Source organism: Choloepus didactylus, chromosome 2 (genome assembly GCF_015220235.1).
Source record: "Choloepus didactylus isolate mChoDid1 chromosome 2, mChoDid1.pri, whole genome shotgun sequence".
Classification (NCBI taxonomy): domain Eukaryota; kingdom Metazoa; phylum Chordata; class Mammalia; order Pilosa; family Megalonychidae; genus Choloepus; species Choloepus didactylus.
The window spans coordinates 197,666,649-197,691,671 of NC_051308.1; the positions used below are offsets into that span (position 1 = coordinate 197,666,649).

Genomic DNA, 25,023 nt, shown 5'->3' on the forward strand with positions numbered 1-25,023 from the left:
GGACAAGAAATTTCCAAGTGCATTGCCATGGGTTGCAGAAGCCAAGAACTCTAAAGACTGCTGGACAGCCAGAAGATACTGACTCCGGGAGGAAGCAAACCTTCCAGTCTCTGAAACCATGAGCCAATAAATTCCTGTTGTTAAGCCAACCCATTGCATGATATTTGTTTTAGCAGCCAGGAAACTAAACACAACCATAGTTGATATTGCCCTCATTCGACAGAGACGGAGCAGTAAGGTGACAGAAAGGCCATAGGCTTTACAGTCAGACAGACCTAACCCCACTCACTGGTAAACTGACCCTGAGCCTTGTCTTCCTCATCTGCAAAATGAGGACAATGCCACTTATCATTCATAACTGGTATAAAGCTTTAATGAGATGACATATATAATATGCCTAGCACTGTAGCTGACACCTAGAAGACATTCCATCAAACCTCCAACTGCATTGTCTTGCTATGAATCCTTTTGTCCTATCTTTCCAGTGAAATTAAGAGCCAGCGCCACCAAAGGTAAGTCTGGGCCTTGATGAAGAACAAAAGAAAACCAAAAAACTCACAAAATAGCAAGGGAAGATTTGTGGTGATATGCATCATATCCAGGCTCCAAGCCCTTTCCATATCTGTGAGCCCTTGTAGGGTCCCATAATTTCTACTGGCTTCTCCCATTCATTGGCCCTGCTAGCAGCAACACATGGCCACAAACTATGTCTTCTCTTCTTTGGCTTCCTCACAGACCCTAATACAGAATTTAAGAGATGAGAAAGAAAGGGAATAACATTTATTTGGTCTGAGAGAGTGGACACTAAATAAATACAATTGGCTGATTGAAAACGTTTTACAAATGCAAAAGTCTTATAAAAATATATGGTTTTTATCTGAATTTTATCTTCTCTCCAAACTAGAAATATCTTCTCCCATCAAAGCCCAATTTTAAGACTGTAGAAAAAAATGAAAAAGCAACTAAAAAATCTTCAGTTCTTACAAGGAATAAAGATAGATACAGAGTTCATCAAGTAAGAGCAGGAAGAGAGATGTGAAATGGGTGCAAGGGGAGTGGCAGATGGAAAAAAGAAATCACTCCTGCCATACCCTCACAGAAGACAAGAAAAAATGAATTTCCCATTAACACATTTTAGAAAGCACTTTCCTCCCACCCTGAAACTGATGAATTACATTTTTAGATAATGTGGGAAATTTGTTTGACATTACCTTCCTGCTCTGTTCCTAGTCTCAATCAACCAGGTGTGTGTGTCTGTGCGTGTGCATGTGGTGTGTGTGCATGTATGCATGTTGGGGGAAGGGGGGGAGACTGGGTGAACAGGGTCTTATGAACCAAACAGTCAGCTAAAGCACGAAAATAGAAAATCCTTAAAACACCCAGGCCTGATTCACATCCTAGGTAAAAATCCTTTGGCACGTCTCCTGGGATGTGAGAGTACTTTCCTACTCTTACCTGAGTTCCGAAGGAGGGCAGAGCCATCCCATTTGGAAGGGAATATGAAGGGGAAGGGAGCCAGGGGGCAAAAGGAAATCATACCTGGTCTGTAATCCTGTCTATTGCTGTGAAAAAACCATGTCAAAAGACCCATAAAGTACTTTCACAAACCCTGAATCTCACAGCTCCACTCAATTGCCAACCTGTCCTAATTAGAAAGGATGGAAAGTCTCTGATTGCCCTTGATGGGGGGTGTAAGAGGCACAATGAATACATGGTTTACTGTTTGCACTTAACATTCTAACGTTCTCCAAGTTCCCCTGTTAATAAGGCAGACTCCTATTTTCCTGTTTTCTAACCCCTTTGGGCTGTCAAATCTCCCCCGGACCTAAAAATTTTCCATTTATCCCCAACAATAACCAAACTCCCACCTCAAGACAACAAATCAAAATTACTTCATTCTTTTTTTGTGAAATATGCATAAGATGACTGCAGGGAGGTGATAAATAAAATGACAGATGCAAATCTGCCTCATTTTTCTCTTAATTCAAGAGACACATCAAACTGTACGAAACACATTTTTCAAATCAGCAGCAAAATATGCTGATAAGGCTACTACTATTTCCTCTACCTTTCCCATCACTAACGAACATATCCCTCTGATGTGCATGCAGAGAAGTTCATTTAGTTAATCAATATCTTGGGATTTTCTTGGATATGCATAATTGAGGCTGGGTTTTAACTATGCTTAAATTTAAGGCAGCATCCATCTCCATTAAGTGCTTGCAAAATAAAATAAAGGGAAATATGTGAAGAGTGCTTTGTGAAGAGAGAAAATCTTAAGTTAAAAACTCCTTCAACTCTATTCTTCCTTGTTCAGGTAGGCAGTGATCTGTCTAATTAAAAAAACTCTGGTACTTACATTTTAAAAAATGCATAGTTTGCTATTTCCCAAAACAAAAGATTAGGAGCTCTAATTACGTTTTCTCTGTACTAAAAGTTTTTCATTCCCTAGGTTTATAAGCTGAGTTGTTTTGTAAGGCGAGATGTCAGTTTAGTACTTGAGACTATTAGAGATAAACTATGAATTGGACAACTCATAACCAGCAAGAGAGCCCTGGGTTTACATCCCAGTGTTCCCACTTGGAAGCAGTCACCTTGGGCAAGTTACTCAATAGCTCCCAAGTCGTCCAAGTTTCTTTTTCTGCAGAACGGCTGTCGTGAAGATTTCACAGAATCCAAATACTGATTTCAGCATGATGCCCAGCACATAGTAAGTGCTCAATAAACACTGGCTATTATTATGACTCTTCAAGAAATCTCAATTTATTATTTAAATGAGCTAATATATTTAATGCATAAAATACGGTGCCCAGAATGCACACACATAAACAAGCTGCTGCTATTATTCTTATTTGTCTTTACTTGGTATTGTAAGAAAGTATACCAATAAATTCGTTTTACGACTGAATTCACATTTCAGGAGTGAATTCACAACACTTTCATACTTTAGGATTTTATCAGTCTTCTATTGTTCATAAGGTTGTCCCAGAAGTAAAACTCAACCAAATTCCCTAAGTCCCTCTAAGCCTAAATTCCTTAAAAGTATATGAGGTGATATAAAAAAATCTGCAACCCTCACCCTCCTCTCTCTTCAATCCAAGAGACTGTATCCCGTGTAATGCCTCCTGGCCTTGATGCTCTAATAGACACTCCCACCACTGCAGTGGTTCACGTCCCACATCTCACCCACAGAGACGGACACACAGGACACTTTCACAAATCTGAGAACGAATAGAAGTTACCAACGTCACTGCATCAAAACTGAGATGGTTCCTTTAATTAGGGATGTGATTCCAGAAACAAAGGCAGTGGCAGAGTATTCACCTTAATGTTCACAGTGCTGGGGATTTCTTTTTGTTTTGTTTTGTTTTGTTTTTCCAACAATGATGACATTATTTAATGCAATGTGTTACAAAGGAAGAAATGAAGAAATGGATTAGAGATGATGTTTAAGAAATGTTTTTTGTCTGTCGGAGCCCAACTCTAACTAACTTAATTTTTTGGTGTGCCTAACTGCATTTGTCAATGTTGCTTCATATTAGACCACTGCTTCCAGAGAAACATGTTCCAACTCTACTTCCTTTGTATAAAGCACAGAGGAAAAAAAAAATGCTTTTGTTCTTAGACTGGAATTTTAGCCCTATTTCTTTGCCTTTCTTTCCTCTACCCAAATCCTAACCCTACCTTTCAAACCTGTCCCAACAGCTCCAGCTAACACAGACCTTACCCTTTCTCTACCATCCGTAGCACTTATGGTCTGCCCCATACACCAGTCACTTGATACATTCGATTTTCTGATTGATAGTGTTCAGTTTGGACTGTTTCGCCCTCAAAAACTTCCCTGTAGACACTTCTCTTGCCTGGGATGGATAGAAAACTACCCTTAAAAACTATGCTGCAGGACATATAGAGAGTGACATCATATAAAAATATAATTCTTTTCTGTCACTGTGATGCAAATAATCATACAATCCAGATAGGCATATCAAAACTGTTTATTGTCTTACACTGATTTCTTCCTAGGGATTTTTCTTTGTTACCTTTTTCTCCTTTCTTTATTTCTTTTGGGATGGGGTGATAAGAAAATAGACATTTATAAAAATGAAATTAAGCATTCTAGCTCTGCTGGCTTCAAGACATACCCTGAGCCACCTAACCCTGTTCTGGCTAAGCCATGTATTTCCTCTCCTAAAATAATGATCATCCAGGAACTTGGATGCCATAAGGCAATCCCAATGCTTGCAAAGCAAAAACAAAAACCAAAAAGGCAACAAAACAAAAATAAGTAACTAAATTAATTTTCTAAAGCCCATGGGACTAACATAATTTCTACCAAGTGTTTGGTGTTCTTTGCTTGAGTTTCTAGGTTGCACAAATCATACACACCACTTTCCCTTTTCTCCAGCAGCAGAGACTGTATGTGGATGAAGGAGAAAAGCAAAAGACTTGGCTTCCATTGCCATCATGTACTCACAGAGACACACAAAAGCAACTCAGGACATGTTTTCTCTCCCTGACACCTAGATTATTCTGATAAGTGTCCTTGCTCAATGGGAAAAAGAAAATCTAATATCTCTGAGAAGATAAGTAACAAAGATGTCCAAAAGCACTGTAAAGTAATCTAAAACCTGGCACTTTTTCAGTAAATTTGGGTCTTCTCTGTAAGAAGACAGGTTGAGTTGTTTCCCTAAAGGATGATAAATATTGTTATCTCTGCCTCCCTTTATACACAGGAGTCTCGTTTAAAGCCATGGTGCATTATGTAAACTCTCCAGAGAACGGCCACCAACCTCTACTCAGAGGAACACAATGTTGTATTGGGTAATGCGGTGGGTAAACAGGGGTCTGAATTTAACACAGGCAGAGGAATCCTATACCTGCTTCTGCATAAGACCATGTTTTGGAGACTGTGGATGAATCTTAGTTCCATCACGTACCTATAACTGTCCTGTCCTGGGGAAGTTACTTAACCTTACTATGCTTCATTTTCTCATCTAAGAAAATGGAAATCGTTGAGTGTTAAGTGAAATAAGGTATGCCCAGTGCTTAGCAAGTACCTGGCACAGAGCTAGCAAGTATCTGGCACAGAGTAAGTGATTGATAAATGGTGGCGATCACGCCCACAGTATGATAAAACTGAAGTCCGTGCCCAAATTTTCTCTATGTGACCTTGTTGAGAAATTACTGACAACCCATAGCCAGGGCTGAATCCAGCCTGCCAGCAATGCCACCGACAGAGTTACTTACTCTCTTTCAAGGGATCTTAACTTTATAAGCCAGAACCTTCTATGGAGAGCCATTATGATCTCTTAAGGTCTAGTTTACAGCTAGAAAATCTTAATCTTGAAGAATTCTTATCTCTTTGTCACTTCACACCCTGCCCCCCATCCTCCCACTGATATTTAGAACTCCTTGTAAACTTCACAGGATTGAGATGCATTGAGATCTGTAGGAGGTGTTGGAGGAAAAGGGGGGACTGGAATGTTAAAAATCAGGGCAACAAAAATACCTATGATGTCATTTACCATGACTTCTAAACCACCAGCCTTTCAACTTGCCTGGTGTGATACCTCACCTTTCCCAGCCTGTGTTGTGACTTGACCCCAAATGTAGGTCTCAGAGGGTCTTTCATTAGAGCGATTCCCACCCCTTTCCCACCTCCCCACAGCCCTATCTTTCCCTCTTTCTCTGACTTTTGAGCTGAGCCAATTAAACCTGAACAACGGGTAGATGGAGGAAATATGCTGCATCTATGGAATGGTACAGCAGGGACCAGTTTCACTGTTAATTTAAAATGCTAGAATTAATTAGGTAGTGTAAATGAAGAATTTAATAAGCACTCTTTACAACCACAAGTTCTACTTTTATTAAACACTGCTACTAAATGAGGGCAAATATCTCTGGTCTCTCTATATTTCCCTGCCTCATTCCCATAAGTTCTCTACAAATAAAATTCTTATTTTTTTTTGTGCCTGAATTAAAACCACCCTACATAACTATAAATTTATGCCTGAACTGTATTTTTGCTTTCAAACCTTAAGCTTCTTCTTTAAGCTCAGATGCTACTGTATGTCTCTGCTTGTGCTGGAGAGGGTGCTAAACAAACCAAAGTTGACAATTTTGGTTTTGTATACCAAATTAAAGGCTGTCTTCGAAGCTGTCACTCCTATTCAAATCCACTCGGTGAACTACCAAATTAGCATTCTTTCAGTAAAGGAATCTGCTTGTTTAAACATGTGTCTTTAGAAAACAAGGAACAACACCATGAATCAGTACTTCTCAAAAATCTCACTACAGTTCTAAAGGGACTCTTATGAAAAGGTGATTAATAATATTCACTAATATAGCTGGCAGAGTCTCTATTTATACGGTAAGGCTACACCAAAAATACATTTTCTATGCAGGAGTGGGAGGAAGAATCATATGGTTAACTGGTTTGAATTTGGTTTGAATTATCATCCCATTATATAAAGATTGTTCAGGAATCTAAACATTGGCTTTCTGAATATACGGGCAATTCTGTAAAAGGATGAATGATCCAGTGTTCTGGGGTAAGATCATTAAAGCCCTGCCCTATTATGGAGACCTTGACATCATTTTCTGTTATGGCCACTCTCCCTGAAACATACTAACTGTATCTATAAAAGCCCAATTTACTGAAAGACTGTTATGCAATAGGCATTGTGCTAGATGCTATACATCCAGTCTCGTATTTAATCCTCACAATAAGCTCTTCGAGGTAAGTAATTATTTTCCAATTGTACAGATGAGGAAATTCTGTTTGGAAGGTTATGTGACTTATATTTTAGAAAGTAACATAGTTATTTTAGTTTTACGATATTGCAAAGTACTTAATTTATAAGGGGGCAAATGTACATGTGAATTAGGAGGCTGGAGAATACATATATCTATGTGCACACACACACACTGTATTATCTGATTTAAGATCAAGATGATCTGTCCCCCTATTTTAATCATAGAGTTTCCTTTTCCTTATATAGACCAATTTACTCATCAGAGAATGAAAACAAAAGTCAACACTCAAAACTGACAAATACTAAAAGTTGAGCATGGATAATTTCCAGAATGGATTATAGGACAGCAGCTTCTTCAATGCCATCATTATGTAGCTCAATATATTTCTTTCTTTCTTTTTTTAATCAATATATTTCTAAGGAAATTTTCTCACTTTTAATAAGCTTACAGGGAAACTTATCCCCAAAGAATTACAGCATCAGTGTCTGGCAAATATCAGGTCCTCAATGAACAGTTGTCAATTAGGAAAAGAATCAGTACCTAAAAATCTCAATTACTGAAATTACATAGGGTGCTGTTTCACTTTGAAGTAAAAAGTCCCTGACTTCTCAAAGAGTATCTTCAAAACAAATAAATAAAAACAACACCTCAAATGCAGATCTTCATTAAGCATCTCCCTCCTACTGCAGAGCAGTTGTATTTCAGAATAATCTGCTATGCTTAGGGTCTGTTTCTCCCCAGGGACGATGGGCAGTTGTGTCATCCTTCCACAGCTCCTTTAAATCACTTATCTCAGACACCTGGAAGAGCACTGGGCACGCACAAGCCAAAAATCTGAGATAAAAACTAGGGTGGACTGGCGATTGGTGGAGAAAATGGCAGCCGTCTCCACGGCGGAGACGACAGGGCGGGCTTAGGGGGTCGGGACTAGCCCGCGCGCGTCCACCCTCACGCTCCAGTGGCCGCTAGTGCGTTGCCGGCGTGTCCGTTTCGCCCTGCAGTACCGAGGCTGCCGCGGAACCATGGTTGTGCTCGTGCTCCTGTCCCTGGTGGTGACGGGTGTTTTGGGGGATGAGTTTAGTATATTAAGATCACCAGGGTCTGTTGTTTTCCGAGATGGAAATTGGCCGATACCTGGAGAGCGAATCCCGGATGTGGCTGCATTGTCCATGGGCTTCTCTGTGAAAGAAGATCTTTCTTGGCCTGGACTTGCAGTGGGTAACCTATTCCATCGTCCTCGAGCTACTGTTATGGTGATGGTGAAGGGAGTGGACAAGCTGGCTCTACCCCCAGGTAGTGTCATCTCATACCCTTTGGAGAACGCAGTTCCTTTTAATCTTGACAGCGTTGCAAATTCCATTCATTCCCTATTTTCGGAAGAAACTCCTGTAGTTTTGCAGTTGGCTCCCAGTGAGGAAAGAGTGTATATGGTGGGGAAGGCAAACTCTGTTTTCGAAGAACTTTCAGTAACGTTACGACAGCTCCATAATCGCCTGTTTCAAGAAAACTCTGTTCTCAATTCACTTCCCCTCAATTCTCTGAGCAGGAACAATGAAGTTGACCTACTCTTTCTTTCTGAACTGCAAGTGCTGCACGATATTTCAAGTTTGTTGTCTCGACATAAGCATCTAGCCAAGGATCATTCTCCTGATTTATATTCACTGGAGCTGGCAGGATTGGATGAAATTGGGAAACGTTACGGGGAAGACTCTGAACAGTTCAGAGATGCTTCTAAGATTCTTGTTGATGCACTGCAAAAGTTTGCAGATGACATGTACAATCTTTATGGTGGGAATGCAGTGATAGAATTAGTGACTATCAAGTCATTTGACACGGCCCTTGTGAGGAAGATGACGACTATCCTTGAGGCAAAACCAACGAGCAACCCAGCAAATCCCTATAACCTTGCATATAAGTATAATTTTGAATATTCAGTGGTTTTCAACATGGTACTTTGGATAATGATCGCCTTGGCCTTGGCTGTGATTATTACCTCTTACAATATTTGGAACATGGATCCTGGATATGATAGTATCATTTATAGGATGACAAACCAGAAGATTCGAATGGATTGAACTTTCCTTATGCTAGACTTAGAAAATGGGTTTGGAAATTAACTGTTTTGTTAAAATAAATCTTTTAGTGTGGTTTAAAGTAGTTAGTGTAGTGTACTATAAATTTACAAGAACAAACAAATTTTGTTCTCTATTTTGTGTGTGCCTGTGGCTTTTTTTAGAGTGAATTATAGTATTAATGTGAATCAAATTATGTGATATAGAGTCCAAATATGCTCAAATATAATATAACCATTAATAATATAATTTCATTCCATTTAATATTTGGAAATATGCACTGAAATAAATGTAAACCATTTAGAATGGCTCATGTTATTTATGTTGGAAAAATGCACTGAATTTACTAGAGAAACTTAGTGACTGCTTAACTTCCTTAACAAGGGATTGGTGAAAATCCTATTTGGACTGCTGTATACTATGAAGCATTTGTAAGTGTCTTAATTTGATGTAAATATGTCTTGAAATGAGAGGAAAGGTTTTTAACCTAGAGCAGCCCTAAAATATGGATGTGCTTACACAATCGCTTAGTTTTGGAACTGTATTCTGATTGACAGAGGATGGCGATTAACTCTGCTGCAAGTTTGGTGATCCATATGGTCTGATGTGGATTTTAAAAATGCTACATTGATCTAAAAAGAAACTAGCATTGTGAAGGTACTGATGCTTGTAATTATACATACAAAAACAAATCTTGGGGGGACATTTTGGGGCATGACTATAAAATATTTTTATTTCATTAACTTTTCCCCCTGTGTACGTTTCCATGGTTTGTGGTACAGCTTCATTCTATAGAATATTAAGTGGAAGTGGACCAATGTCTATAAAGAATGACAAATAAAGTTAATGATTCTGTATTCATGTCATTTCAGTACTACTTAATCTATTTTATATGATAAAAAAACCTTAAACAGGGTTTTATTTAATCAGAATTGTCTGTTATATAAATGATTTCATGCTTAAAAACAAACAAACAAACAAACAAAAAAAACTAGGGTGGAGTACAGGGAGGACCTCAATCAGATCTGAGAGCTAAAGAGCAAAGGCAAGGAGTGGCTGATTAAGAATAAAAGGGGATAAAACCAAACAAGCATTTAACATAAAGTTTAGGAAGCTCCGAATTATCATCTGCTTCCCAGTGCTACCAATCCACAATATGATTTTATGCCTGTGTACATTGGAGCGTGGGTTTAATGACTGTATATACATGCCATCATTGCATGCAGGATACATGATGCAAACACTTGGATGCATCATCGTGCATCTGCATTTCTGCTAAGGTCTGTACATCATAGGGAACAATGTATCTGCAAACCCCAAGCCTGGAATACTGAAGATGAGCATACCTGTAATTTTGTCTCTCACGAGTTTGCAGGATTCTATTTCACCAATGCTCCCAAAGAGACTCCTGAATTCTTCTTGAGTCATATTCTGGGGTAAATAGTTGACTATGAGGTTGGTTTTGCTGTCATCTGTGGCCGCCCCTGTCTGCATGGGAGAAGGACAGTTTCTACTGTTGCTGGAAGGTCCATTGCTTGTATTGGATGTCGGGCCATTTGACACCTGAGGCTCCATGGTGCTAATTATCTAAATAAAAATAAACATAATAAAACTAAGCTTTCTGAAATCTCAAAGACACAATTAAATTCTCTTTTAAGATTTCATTTTGTTTTATGTTTGAAAGGAAAGAGAATAAGATAAAGCAGGATGGAGCAAAAGAGACTGGGTTGTGAACACAGCCAATTTAGAAACATGTTTTTAACCAAAATGTTAAACTCCCCTTGCTATTTTTAGACCAGCCCATAGATTTTGAACACAGACTAGAATGCAGTGGGAACTCTCCCATTATTTTGTTAATGAAAAGCTAATTCCTGTTTTCATTACACAATCACTCTCAGAAATGTATACTTAAGCCACACCAAATTATAATTAAAATGTAAAGTAATAATCATGATTAAAATTATGGTTCCATTAAAGCTGAAAAAGCTAAATATAGAGGGCTACACTCACAAGATCAAATACAGTACCTGTTTATTAACTATCTCATAAAGTAAAATGACATTAAATTAAGTGAGGCTGTTTCATATGGGAAGAGTTTAGATTTTCACTGATGCCTAATCACTGATCAAACTTCAGATTTCATAAGCACATTTTGGGGAGTGGCAAAGTCATCTAGTAATTTTCTTACCCAGTCACTGTTTCTCTTGGACATCTAATAAAATAAAAAGGAAAGGAAAAGTTCTCTCTAGGTTTCCACCTTAGGTCTAGCATAGCCCAAGGCTGTCCTCTCATGCATCACTCAAAAAGGACTTTCTCTGGATTTAAATATTTAATTAAACAATGATTTTTCCAGATGGGTGAAATGACCAGGCAGCATACTAAAGAGATGAATAAGGCTTAGTCCTTACCCTCAAGGAGTTTATAGTCTAGTAGAGGACATAGACAGGTAAACAGTACAAGTAGGACAACTGGCATGTAGTAGAAGAGCAACTACCCCTGCTTACAGGGACATAGACTTAGGGAAAGTATTGAGAAGATGATGCTAGAATAGGGTTTTATATATAAAACGGATTTAAGCTCAAGAGCCAGGCCATGAAGATGCACTGTACAGGATACCAAAAAGAGAATCATAAAATTGCAGAGCCAGAAGGTATCTAAGAGAATAAAATCTAGTTCAATACTCTCATGTTTGAGATGAATTCTTTGTCATCTCAGGAGAGTGGGGCCGAGTCTGGGCCTGTACCCAGGTTTTCTGACCCAAATACAGCCCATCAGTCCCACTTTCCCATTCTATGCTATTACCCATCCAACATGACATGAATTCCATCTCCTCTGAAATTGGTCTGTGTTGCTGTGCTGGAATATCAGCTCCTTGGAAATGGAATCATGCTCTGTCATTCTCTAGTTGTGACCTTGGGCAAGGGACTTAAACTGTAGAGGTCTCAGTTTTCCTCAACTGAAAACTGGGAACAATGCCACCTGGCTTGCAAGGTAGTAAGAAAGATCCAGAGAGAGAATTTATGTAAAGCACCTGAACAGTGGGGAGATCATAATCACAATCATTCATGTTTATTGGGTTTATTAAAGTCACTCTGCCAATCATCCACATGATTTCCCTCACTGATTCCTCACAAGAAAGCAATGAGGTAGATTCTAGTATTCTCTACATTTTATGGATGAGAAAACCAAGGCTTAGCAGGCATGTGATAACTAGCAGCTTCCGTTTTTATCATTTGGCTGCTCAGAGAATTTTTATTTTGGGGGTAAGCATTTTTATTGACTATAACATACCTGTAGCAAAGTGTACAAACCCTAAGGATACAACTCAGTGAATTTTTACAAGGTGAACAGAACCTACACCTGGTACCTTACTAATCAAAACATAGAACATGGCTAGTATCTCAGAGGTCTTCTCCATCATTACTACCTCCCTTCACCAAAGGTAACCACTATTCTGACTTTTAATCCATAGATTTATCTGTTTTTGAACTTTAAGTACATGGAATCATACAAAACATACTCTTTTGTGTTGCTTTCACTCATTAATTTGGACAGTTATCCATGTTATTACATATACAGTGGAGGTTCTTTTCCACTGCTGTAGAGAATTCTTTTGAATGAAAATATCACATTTTATTTACCCATTATACTGTTGATAAACATTTGGGTTGTTTCTAGCTTTGAACTATTATGGATAATGCTGCTATGAATATTATGTATATGCCTTTTGGTGCACATATGCATACATTTCTGTTGGGTATATTCCTAGGAGTACAAGGTTGCTGAGTCATATGATATATGTCTGTTCAGCTTTAACAGGTACTGCCAACAATTTTCCAAAGTTGTTGTACCAATTTACACTCCCATCAGCAGAGTATGAGAGTTCCAGGTGCTCCACATCCTCGTCAACGTTCAGAGATTGTTGTTTATGGCTTACCAGAAGCAGAGCGGTATAGTAAAAAACAATCAGTTTTTGAGTCAAGACAAAAGCTGACTTAAAATTCTAGTTCTACCACTTGTTAGCTCTGTGATCTCAAGCAGGTTACTTCAATTCTCTGAGCCTCAGTTTCATTTTTTATAAAACTGGAGTAAAACCTACTGTGCAGGGTTATCTTCTGGATTAGAGATCATATATTAGGTGCCTAGAACATAAAATGCCAAGAGGCATCATAATTATTATTCCTTTTCATGTCTCAATACAGGTGAATTGTTACTCTAATTGTTTTCTCTTCTGATTGTCCCTAAATGGAAAATGAAACCAAAAAAAGAAAAGGAAGTCTCAAATGAGCCAGGGAAATAAGGCAGGTTGAGGGAGGTGGAGAGTTTCTAACATTCTTTACCACCCTGTATTTAACAAGTGGCTCTAACTCTCACATCATCTGTTCTTCCCTCCAGGGTCCAGGTCAACGGTGGGATTCTGGAAGACTGGTCCAGACAGCAAGGAGAAAGCAAAAACTTTCTTAATCAAGCTCTTAAATCAAGAGGAATCTTAAACCAAGCTTTCCTCAGGACTGATAGGAACTGTACCCAGAAAAGCCAATTCAGCTGCTCAGCCCTTGAGGCAAGGGTCCAGAAAAAGAATCAGGGAGAAAGACCCAGGGGAAGGTGGGCTATGCTAATGGAGATGATGTTGTGAAACATCAGCCCAACTGCTAGTTGGGAAGCAGGTTTCCGCTCTGCCAAGCCAGCAGGCCTTCTGGGTCTGTGCAGTGCCTCCATTTGCTGTGTCGTCTCACTGCTTCACTGAGTCAGGTGTCCAGGCAACAAACACAGGAAACTCTGCCAACTCAACAAGGAACTTAAAAAAGAGAATTTATCCAATTCAGGAGGCCCGGCTGGCAGGACCACGGAGCTGTTTAACTACTACATTTCTATTTAATGGCAAAAAACCGCACAAAGCCCCAAACCAAAAAAAGCCCCACAAAAAACAGCCCACAATCTACAGAATACCTTCCCTGTTCTCTACTTTTCTCAGGTTGTCTAGGTTACCCTTCTTATGGCTCCCCCACAAAACACCTAGGAAGATATCTTGCACTAAGCAGGAATGTAAGTCATACCTAAGCATGCTGAGATTCTGTGGGACCAACACTGTGAAAGGTCACCTCCCAAGGAGGACCCTGACAGCCGGGTTCGTCTTTTGTTCACTGAATGCTAACCCCACAGACACATGTGGTAAAAGCCAGCATTTGCCCACATGAACATCTCAGAGGTCCCCTCCTCCAGAAAAAGCTAGGAAGTAGCTCGAGGCTTTAGCGAGGTTAATTTCAGTTCCCCAATCAGCCTTCTGAATTTCTTTACATCCTACGTGGATTTCCTAATTTGTGTGGACTTCTGAAGTTAAGCCCTATCTGTAAATCAGACAACCCTAACTGGGTTCACACCTTCAAAAAGGAGCCATAGTATGCAATGCTTGCCACTTAGCTCCTTCAAGCCCAAAACCCCTATAAATTAGGTCATGTCATTCTCATTTGATGAAATGGAGTTTTCTTTGCTCTGCACACACATCTACAGTTATCCTTTGTGGTATACAGAAAGAATTAATGAAAATACAAATACACACACACACAGTTATCTCAATAAAAAATATACAGACTGAAAGCTGAGAAACATCATGTAATAAGACCCCCTCACTGGCTTTAATGATGCATCTCAGTATGCAACACAGGCTTAAAAAAATCAGAATTTAAAACGGCAGAATCAAATCTGACACATGGTGAACCAAGAGGATTTTAAAACATTACCTGTAAAAGAAGAGAAGTGGCCAAGATGTAAAGATATTGAATGCATGAATATAAAACTATAGCATTTTGAGGGTATGGGATAAATCTTAAAGACAGGACACCAGTACTCTCTACTTGTAGTGACCAGAGGTAGAGGAGATGCGTGTTGGTAGGAATCACATCCTCCAACAAGCTCAGAGGCTGGCTGGGCAAAATCAGAACACCTGTTTCCTCAGGCTAAGGCCTTTGATATTCTAACAGCACAATTTTCACTGAAAATAAATATATCAGTTACTTAAGTGTGTGTATGTACTTTAATGAAGCATTCTGTGTGGGTCTCACAGCCAACTTTGCAGCTGACCACGTTCCAAACCCCTGACTTGCCCTCCCTTCTCATCTGAATGGCAATTAAGAACAGAATTACAGTCAGCTTCCAGGATAGAGCATTGAGGGGGTTCAGTTGACTTCAAACTCTAATGGTTGTACAAAGCACTGCATTAAATCTTTTATGTTCCCGTGATATATTTTAAGAAACATTATACAGGCAGAAATTTTCAGGGATAAACTATTAGAGCAACGCACAATACTGTAGGCACTCAAATCCTGTCATTGTAAATGTCGATGGTTTGAATGACTAATTACTCACACTCAATGCATTAACCTCACCCCTCCCACCACTCTCTTCTGCAAAATATACAACAAAAGCAAGAGGGAAGGTCTCAGACATGCAGCTGCCAGATCATCACTCAGGGTCGTTTATCTCTGGGGAGGGGAGGTAAGGAGCTGAGGCTAGGACCAGCCTCTTTCACAGGATGCTTCTGAAACAAAAAGTCACCCTCTCTGCCCCTCATGGCACCTTCCTTGCCACAATCCTAAGGCCTTGGTCCTAATGACCTGTGCAATCACATCTCTTGCTACTGCTTACCCAAGATACCTGTTATCTTGACTATTTCCTGGACATGCCATGTCATATGCACATAAAAAAGGGTTTATTTCCACTACGGTTAGATCTGGGTATATTAGTGTGACAGAGATGGAGCCCCTGTGTTCCATACTCTGGGGATACATTGCAGATATGAGAGAACATTGGGGGCGACAGAACCCAATCCCATAATTTTAATGGTAAGAAACGGGGACCAGAAAGGGAAAATGACTTGCCTAAGATCACATTGCTTGTTATTGGCAGAGATGGGACTGCAGTCCAAATCCGGAGACTACTATTCTTAACAACTCTTGTGACAAAGCAGACATAACCACTTGGTAGAGGGTTTACTTCTCTTTTGTAGGGGAGGGGGTGGCCATACCATAGGAATTCATGTGAATAGAGGTGTGGAGAAGTGTCTACTGCCCCACCTTTCTGTATATAGCACTTTATAGTTCACAAAGAATTGCAACCCCAACTCTGAGCTCCATGGCACAGAACCAAATCTGTTTTATTATAGTATCTTCTGCATGTAGAACAGGGTCTGGCACATGGTAGGTTCTGCATAAAGGACTGTTGAATGAATGAAAGCCCTGGCATGTTCAGCTGCTCACTCGGTCCCCCAACAATCCTGTGAAGTACAAGCCAATTGGATATTAACATCACTTCCATTTTACAGATAACAAAAGAGGAGGGAGAAGATAAGCAATCTAGAGTCTAAGTCCCACAGCATTTATTCATTCCAGTCATTTACTGAGCATCTATTATAAAACAGGCATGTATTTAAATGTTATTTTAAATGCAGATTTAAAGAAGAAGTCATTCAAGCAGGAGGGTTGAACATTTGGCTGGCATGGCCCTTATGGAGAATCTGTTGAATGCCTTCACCCCATTTCCCTAGAAAAATGTACATGCATTTTATACGGTCAAGCCTGACACATTTTTGGAGCACCTCTGTGTAGACTGATACTCTTTTTTGCTACTTGATAGAAAACTTTAGAACCCTAACCCACCCACCAAACCACAACCCTACCAAGGTTGTTGAGAACGGTTAGTCGAGTATGCCGGCTGTGTACATCCTCATCTCAGCCCCATTTAATCGGTCACTCAAGAGGGAGGGAGTAGAGTCTTGTGGTTCAGAGCAGCCTAGGGTCTTACTTGTATAAAAAGGGAATAAAAAGAGTACCTGCTCTCACAGAATTACTCTGAAGATGGAAGGAAGTAATGGGGGTGAAGAATTCAGCACTATGATTGGCATGGTAATCCCTCCACAAATATAAGTTACTATTGATGTTAATATTATTATAACAGAGAGAAGAGAACAGGAAGATAAACCTCAACCCCTAAGAAACTAGGTTGGGGGTCAGAATGAAAAAAAGCTTAAGACAAGCAATATACATGATCAAAAACTTTTCTTCTTCCTTCCTTCCACAAAATTTCTAGCTTTCAGAATTCATTTATTCATTCATCAAACAGATACTCATTACCAAAGGCCCACATGTCAGAAGAGAGAAGATGTCCTGTGGCTAGTGAAGTCCTTGAAGTGTATTAAGAAAGACCACTCTAAAATTCTAAAAATGTACTAAAACCCCCTTTAATATTTCTTAGGTCACTTCATGAAGGCCTTCACCACCCCCTCCATCCCCCACTCTTCACAAGGCTTTAATCTGCTCAAGTTTGGGGAGGGGACAGCCTAGAGTCACAGGACTGAACCCCCACATCACACTAAGGACAGAATCACTGTCCCAGGACCCAGAGAGCCACATCAGATGGGCCCCACGTCCCTCTCACCAGTCCTCTCAGCCACATCGTATTACGTTCTTGCTCCAATATTCTACACAAAAATGGCAGTCTTACAATAAACTGCCTTGCATTTATGTATCTTAACCTAGTTTTCATTTTCAGGACATACTTCAAGAGGCAAATAAAAGTTTATAGCTTTTTTTACAGGAACCTGCCCTGCTGCAGAACTTCTCACTATTGACATTCATCATCCAAGAGCCCACTGTAGGGCCCCTGTAACCCCCATCACCACGCTCTGAACTTGGCAGTGGTGGTCCTCAACTTCTGGCTTTCCAGCAGAGGAGTGGCCTCACTGCTCAATTCATGCAAAACGGTCAAGAGGAAGAAGCCAAAGATCACAGGAATACGATGTTTCTTTTACAAATACCCACCCCTCTACTTTCAGCCCTCTAACGTCAGCAGGCCAACAAATTAGAAAGATGCTGAATGAAAGTGCTGATTGCAAATGTATCTCAGGTGTGGATATGTGCGATGAGACACACACCTGTATTTTATTAAGCATTTCAGTGAGTACCTAAAAATGTTTTCTTTTACTATGTTGGAGGGACTTTTGAAAATTTTGTATAAAGGCTAATCCTTATGTAATAGAACAAGCACTCCCAAGAGCATGAAGAATAATGTTTACCAAGGACAGTCTCTGAATCAAACCATTAAAGAAATAGATTTAAATTATTCATGAGAATAAAAATAAAAGTCCTAATTCTCTTTGTAGGCATTTCCCACTTAACCCTTATAAAATTCTGACACATGGTATGTTAGACTCTGGTGAAACAGCCCAGACTACTGCATCTCATTCACCTTTCAAAAACCCAAAAAACAAATCCACAAAGTTAGAAAATTACACAGCAAGCTCTCTGTTCCTGAAGACAGACATTATTTTTAGGAATAATTCCTCACTTCCCTTCTTGCTCCTTGAAAGATACCAAAAATGTCCTTACAACCCCCAAATTTAATATTTCTTTTACATTTCTTCCATCAGGTCATGAAATCCATATCCTCCCTTCCTTCTTATCAAGAAGCTTTTTAATTCACTCAAGTGCCTTCAGTTAATATTTTTTCTAAAGGAAATTATCCTGGTTATGATTCAACTACAAAGGAGACACATGTTATTATTGGGACCCAAGAAGGGGCCTCTGAGATCTTTGATCTGACCACTCTAGGAAAAGGGGACTTTGAAATTTGTGATGACTCACAAAGATCACTGGACTAGGGGATTCTGGCTGAAGACTGCACTCATTTGTATAAAGTTTCATCAGAATCTGCTGAAAGGAAACTAGAAAACTCTAGAAAAGAAATTTAACTCCAACTGGGGAAAACATGCTGACAGTTTAATAATACCTTTGGGCAGATGCACAAGTAACGTGAAAGACCTATTTACTCTAGGAAGTTATATGTAAATAAATTCTCAGCATATCCTTAGAACGGGTATATTCAATTCAACACAAGTTTGATGAGTGCTCTTATAGCCAAGGTGCTGTTTTAGGAGTTGGGGAAACAAAGATAATTTTGTCCCTGTCCTTAGTGTGTTCAAGTTGGGAGGATGGGAGAGGAGGATGGGTAGACAAACAATTAATTAAAGTCAATTGTATACACCCCTTTCTTTTAAATAATCTCCTCTAGAGATTCCTTAATAACTCCTACTCCTCACAAAAGCTCATAAATTAAATACATACAGACTAACCCTATCCCGTTCTGATACTGAACTGACAGTTCTCTTTCCGGTCCAAGGCTAATGCCCTACGCAAATAACTATTTGTCATAATGAGGAAGGGCTGGAGGCATCCCTCCTTTGAAACAGCATCTTCTTCACTGGAGATGAACATCAGGCATGTCAGAAGTATTCTCAGTGGTGGTAGTCAGGGCTTTTAAAAAATTGGCAGCCACTGATGAGAGAACAACAGGCATTAATACTTAAAATACCAGGCCAATGTGGATATGAAAAGCATAACTGAAATTCAATTTCTCCTAGGCATTATTATCAAATTCACAGAAATCCAAGTTTTTAATCTTTTTCCTCAGACATATCACACACATTTCCCCTCCTAAATAAATACTGGCCTCCTTTACATCCTACAGTGTTTCTCTAGGGCTTCAGTTTGGATATAAAATTATTTCCTGGTGTGCCCATTCCGGGCAGACCTGGTAAAACCCCTGGGTATTTGGGTTGAACAGGCTTTTACAGAAAACTCTCCAGAGCGGAGGAACAACTTGATCATCAAGTCCTTTATAAAGACGATGGAACCTTTCCTTCATTCCCCTATTTGGTCCTCTTTTTTCATAGTGGCAAATAAACACAACTTCAAACTTTAAATATGCCTTCATTGTTAAAGTTATATTTGAAAAAGACAAATGTTTTCATTTTAATATAAAGACTTACAATTTCATGCACAAGCTCAGGCTTACCGCAACAATACTAGCTCAAATAAAAAAAAATCAACTGGAAACAATTCCTTTCCCATCCTATACCCGTAAGCGCCGCCAAACTCTGAATGTTTTATGTGGACAAGTAACCAAAATGTCTAATAAACTTCGGGTACCTGTTGGGATGGAAATCAGTTGTGATGGTAAATATGTTATCTTCATCTAAATATGTTATCTTCATACAAAGAACAGTTAATGAATCATTTGAAAACCTGCCCACGGACATGATTAAGTCGGACTTGCCTTCTGATTAAATGCATAAACAACAGCCAATGGCACAAGTCATGTAAACAAAAGTATTGTATATTTATAGAATGCCTGGCTCGTGGTTCAGAGTGTGAACAAGCGCATTGAGATTTAGCTAGAAAAAGTGATGTGCTGTTCTGCAAGTATATCACAATCTAAAGCACTACGTCACGTCTCTGGATTTACGTTTTATGTACATACAGATTAAATTCTTCATAGAAATATATTTTATTTTGAAAATAAAAATAAAATACTTGTTTTTTTTAAATACAGCTGGGGTAGGGATGGGAAGGAGAGTGGAGGAGGAGGCTAGTATGTAGAAAAATCTGGATAGAGCAACCTTCTCTTGGTTGTAAGGAAGGGTATAAAGCCAACAGTGCTTCTAATTAATTGTGTGATTCAGAGGAGAGGTATTACTTGGGGGCATTCTGAAGCTAAAAACACTGAGTGAAACAGAACAATTCCCAGCACCTCAATATTTGTGTAAGTGGCCATAGTAAATTATACGCAGGGACATTTCACAAAGCCTCATGCTATATCTATGTGTTCATTAATGAAAAGATTGTGAACATCGTTCTGATAGGGTAGTTTTAAATTTGAAAATTACTATATCACACTTAAAATTTTATTGGTAATTCCCCCCATTGCTATCTTCTCTTTTTTGTTTTTTATAAAAGAGAAACATTAGGAAAAAGTTGGACACTATTTCTCCTGGACACTCTTTGGAATAGCAGAAGGGTCAGGAGTAAAACTGTACTCCACCAAATTAGTGTTGGTGAAAATTCAGACATGGGCTAGGAGAAGTTTGTCTTTGGATTATTTTTAAGAAACGTGTGCACAGAAAAATAGGAATTCAAGGTTTGCAGCTCTCAAGCTTTAAAATACAGTGAAATGGTCTCTCTCATCATTATTGGTGGAAATATTAATTGGTACAACCTTTCTGTTCCTTATGTTCATATACTTCTCCCTAACGATCCATTCTGAAGCTCAGAAAACAATTCAAAAATCTGCAGACCAAAAATATGCACAATGAAGTATCTGAAGCCGAGTATATCTAAAGGAGTGAAAAAACAGAACCTAAGGGTCTGACCCGACCAAGGGAATGGTTAAGTAAATTATTGCATGGTTTTATGATATATATTATGCAGTTAAAATTATGTTTAGAATGGGTTTTTATAACACAAGAAAATGTGTATGAGCAACACATTGAAAAAGGGTGAAATAAAAAATGGATTATCTCAATTATATCAACATGCCTAAGAAAAAACAAAAATGCTAAGAATACATGATAGGATTACAGGTAATTGTAATAATTGTCCATGTTTTTATTTCCAAGTTTTTTTTATACTATGAGAATACAGTACTTTTACAATCTGAAAAGAAGTTATTTTTTAAAAAGAAAGAAAACATCAAATACTTCAAACCAGTTTGGAGTCACAGTTTTAAAAATGATTCCATCTTCTCCCCAGAGCCGTCCTGTAGTCTCTCTCCTTGGCCACACTCTGTTTGTTCCTACGTTAGAGGACACATGGGAGTCCAAATGAATAAAAAATCACATATTTTGAAACAGTATCTGGTGCAGTCTCCCCTCCACCTAAATCACTGTGAATTAGGAAGGTTACAGTCTACGTTTGCCTCATCAAGGCTGGCAGCAACCTTCACGAGGACAGCAAGGAGAGAAGATGATTTATAAGAAAACCATTCCTGGATCAGGGAGTGAAAAATACTGATCCATTCTAAAAGCTCCTGCTGACAAACTCTGATATTATGAACATTGTGCACTTGGACAAAAGCTCCCACTTTTCTTAATTACATGGTTTGAGCAGGAGCCTGCTTTCAGGATCTGCCCAATCACACAACAGCCATTTATTTCCCCAACTGCAGCTGCCCAAATTTCCCCAATCTCTGTTCTGTGCTCCATCTTCAAGGACATCTTGTGAATGTATGACACTGTCAAGCAGCATTCCACATCATGTTTTTAAAGCTTCTCTCTTTTTTCTGTATACGGAAAACCTCCTAATACATATTTATTAAAAATTTCATGAACGAGAAGCAAAATGAAGGGGAAGAATTACAGATACCAAGTATCAGAATATTTCTGTCTGCTTTGAGGCAAATGCTTTATTATGACAATGAACCAGTACCTAATATTCTCTATTCTCTGTGTGATGGGTTTGCTTTTGTTTTATGGACACTGAATCTTATATTCACTGGGTCCCTTCTCCATAATGTCGCTAGGAAAACGAGTGCCAAATCTGCCAGCCCCTGTGTATAAAGAGCATGGGACCTCACTGCAACTTTTTTTTAAAAATTTTTGTTTTAATGTGAACCTTTCCTCTGAATTTAACTTATTTTTTTATTCTTGTAATTTTCCTTTATTTCAATTTCCTCACTGTTCTGTTTTAAACTCATATATGAGTTGCTTCATAAAAACAGAGAACTTTGGATTAAAATAGGGAACAAATAAATCAATATTTCTGTTTTCAGAAATAACCTTCACCCTTTTCAAAACCTGTTTTGAAACCTAATTCCTACTGTTTGAGCAAAAGTCAACTTGGCATTTTTAAAATTCGGAAATAATAAGACTTAAAAAGACCTGATGAAGTTTCAAAACTACTATATTTATATACTATAATTTGAACTGTATAATATATAATATATATAATTATTGCTAGTTTAATATGTCCCTAAGAATAAATTGAATATGATACCTGCACTTATACTAAGGTCTTCAAAGAGTTTACTTTCTTTGAGTAAGGTAACCATAGATTCCCTTTGAAATCACAGATACAAAGTATATTTGCTTGGCAAACTCTTCTAGCTCTTGATATATTCTTTTCATACCAGAAATTTACCTTTTAAAAAAGTGAAAGGCTAACACAAATATTCAGAATCAGTTGTCAAACTAGTACAACCTGAAATTTCTTTAGTTACAGACATATTTTTAAGCAAGTTATGAGCCAAAATTCAATGAAGATATTTAGTGCTTCATTTGAACATCCCCTTCCCCACAATGGAAGCATGCTCTTAAAAGCTGAAAAGCAAGTGCAAAGGAACAAAAGCTAAGCTAAGTTCTGTAACATTAATGAGTTCCTACGATGGGCCAGAAAACATTACGTTAGATGCGGGGAATATAAAGGAGAGAAAAGGGGTTCCTGTCTGCAAGGAAGTAAATAAATAAGCAAATAAATAATTACTATATGATATTCTAAATATAGTGATGGAGAAGTGTATACAAAATGCCTAGCAAAATACCTGTCCAGAAAATGGGAGAAGCTTCATAAATGGAGATTCTGTTATAATGTTCATTTAAAATTGTGCTTTGATTTATGCAGGAAAATGTTTAGTTCAAGCAATTACCATTAATTCCTTCCAACACTAGCAACAGTAAGCACATAATAAACAGTGATGAGTGCCTTCCCCATACATCACTTCCCTAATTTTCCCATAACTTCGTAAAGTGGGTATTGTCATTCTCCCCTGCCACCCCCCAATTACAGATGAGGAATCTGAGGCTCAAAGAAGTGAAGTCACTCTACACACGGTGGTGAATTGAGGCTCTGGACAGCATCCAATGTCACTTAGTCAGAACTGCAACTTGAATACAAGTCTGAAACCAAATTCTGTGCCCTTTCCTAAACCTCCAAGTCTGAAGCCAAAGTTCCTACCATCATAAAATGGAACCCAGTAGTCCTAGAGAAAGAAAATTATCAAATCCAATTAAAACTATTCTGGGCTGTGTATCTGTTGTCTATTAGTCTGTTACAGGAAAAGACCTTAATTCAAAATTCTACATGATGTAATGGAAAGAGCATGAGGGTTGGAATTGACCTGACCTGGGTCTGAAAATCCAGCCTTGACCTCGGTTTAGCTACTTAGAATCTCTGAGGTGCAATTTAAACGTACTCTTCTGAAAAATGTGAGTAATTCTATCTCCATTGCAAGGTCCTTTGGAGGGTTAAAAATAAGAAATTTAAGTACTCAGCACACAATCAGCACTCAATGCATGGGCTTTCCCTTTGTCTAAAATGTAACATCCTAAAAATATGTGTTCCTTAAAATGTGCTGCAGGTGGCAAAGTTGATTATGGTAGGAGCTGACAAAATTTATCCTTGGAATTTAATTTCTGAAATATAAAAGAACACTTAAAAACGCTACTACTCATTACCTATGCCAATAGCTATTTCCTTCATCTTCAAAATGCTTCAGAAACATTAACTAATAAGTTCTCACAACAATGCCAATCAGGAAAATACATGGCAAAGGGGGAGGAGTGAGGTTAACTCTAAAAACGAATAATGAAAGTACCCCTTTTGCCACAAACACAATTTCTGGAATCCCTTGCCTTTTCGAAATGTGAATGGGTTAAAGTTAGACACTTCAAATGTAGTAAGCATATTCATTAGCCCCATGTTTTCAAAGAAAATAGGAGAAAATTTTCACAGTGCTCTCTACATTGATAGCAAAAGGCATTTCTGGCTTTCCATATGGCCCTTGCTCAGGGTGAAAGAGCAGGGGTCATTCTTGGTCCACCCTTGAGTTCAACGGCTTTTTCCTTCCTGTAGACTGCAAGCTATTTTGACCTAATGCGCTTCCAGAGAAGTTTCCAGGGCACAATCAGAAAGGTGTGGTGAGGAGTGTGGAGATAACACACCCAATGTGATCCCCCTGCAGAAACGGGACTAACCCTTTCAAAGCCACTGTTAAAAATTCATTAAAGCACATGCTGGACTTGGAGGATTTTGTAAGCACATTCACACTCATCACCCCCTTTAATCTTCATGAAGACCCTGAGAAATGAGTGGGGTTCCTCCCGCCCTCCCCCCCCAATACCTTGAATTTTACAGATGAGCAAACTAAGGGGTAAGGAGGAAACAGAGGGGTGAAGTGACCAGCCCCTGCTCACACAGCTTCCTGTCACTGACTCCCATCTTCCTCCTTTACCCACTGCGAACCTCCTTAAGCCTGGCATGCACATTCTGGGCAACTACCATCCACAGCTGGCAGGGACAAACCAGGACACTGGCTGTCCCTCGGTACCACACCCTGCACTAGCTCTCCCCTTGGTCTGGAAAGCCTTCCC

The 25,023-nt window shown here is 38.9% G+C and overlaps 2 protein-coding genes across 6 annotated transcripts in view; one reads left to right on the forward strand and one right to left on the reverse strand.

Moving 5' to 3' along the window:
- ELAVL4 (ELAV like RNA binding protein 4) overlaps positions 1 to 25,023 on the reverse strand; it is a 139,069-nt gene that overhangs the window by 37,512 nt on the left and 76,534 nt on the right. For all 5 annotated transcript variants that reach the window (XM_037827263.1, XM_037827265.1, XM_037827264.1 and 2 more), the window contains exon 2: positions 10,175 to 10,415. In XM_037827263.1, the coding sequence (XP_037683191.1) occupies positions 10,175 to 10,415 (241 nt within the window). The remainder of the gene's footprint in view (positions 1 to 10,174; positions 10,416 to 25,023) is intronic.
- LOC119527353 (renin receptor-like) lies at positions 7,680 to 8,855 on the forward strand. The gene has a single exon (XM_037827267.1). It carries the CDS (start codon positions 7,779 to 7,781, stop codon positions 8,829 to 8,831), a length of 1,053 nt encoding a protein of 350 aa, XP_037683195.1. The 5' UTR covers positions 7,680 to 7,778; the 3' UTR covers positions 8,832 to 8,855.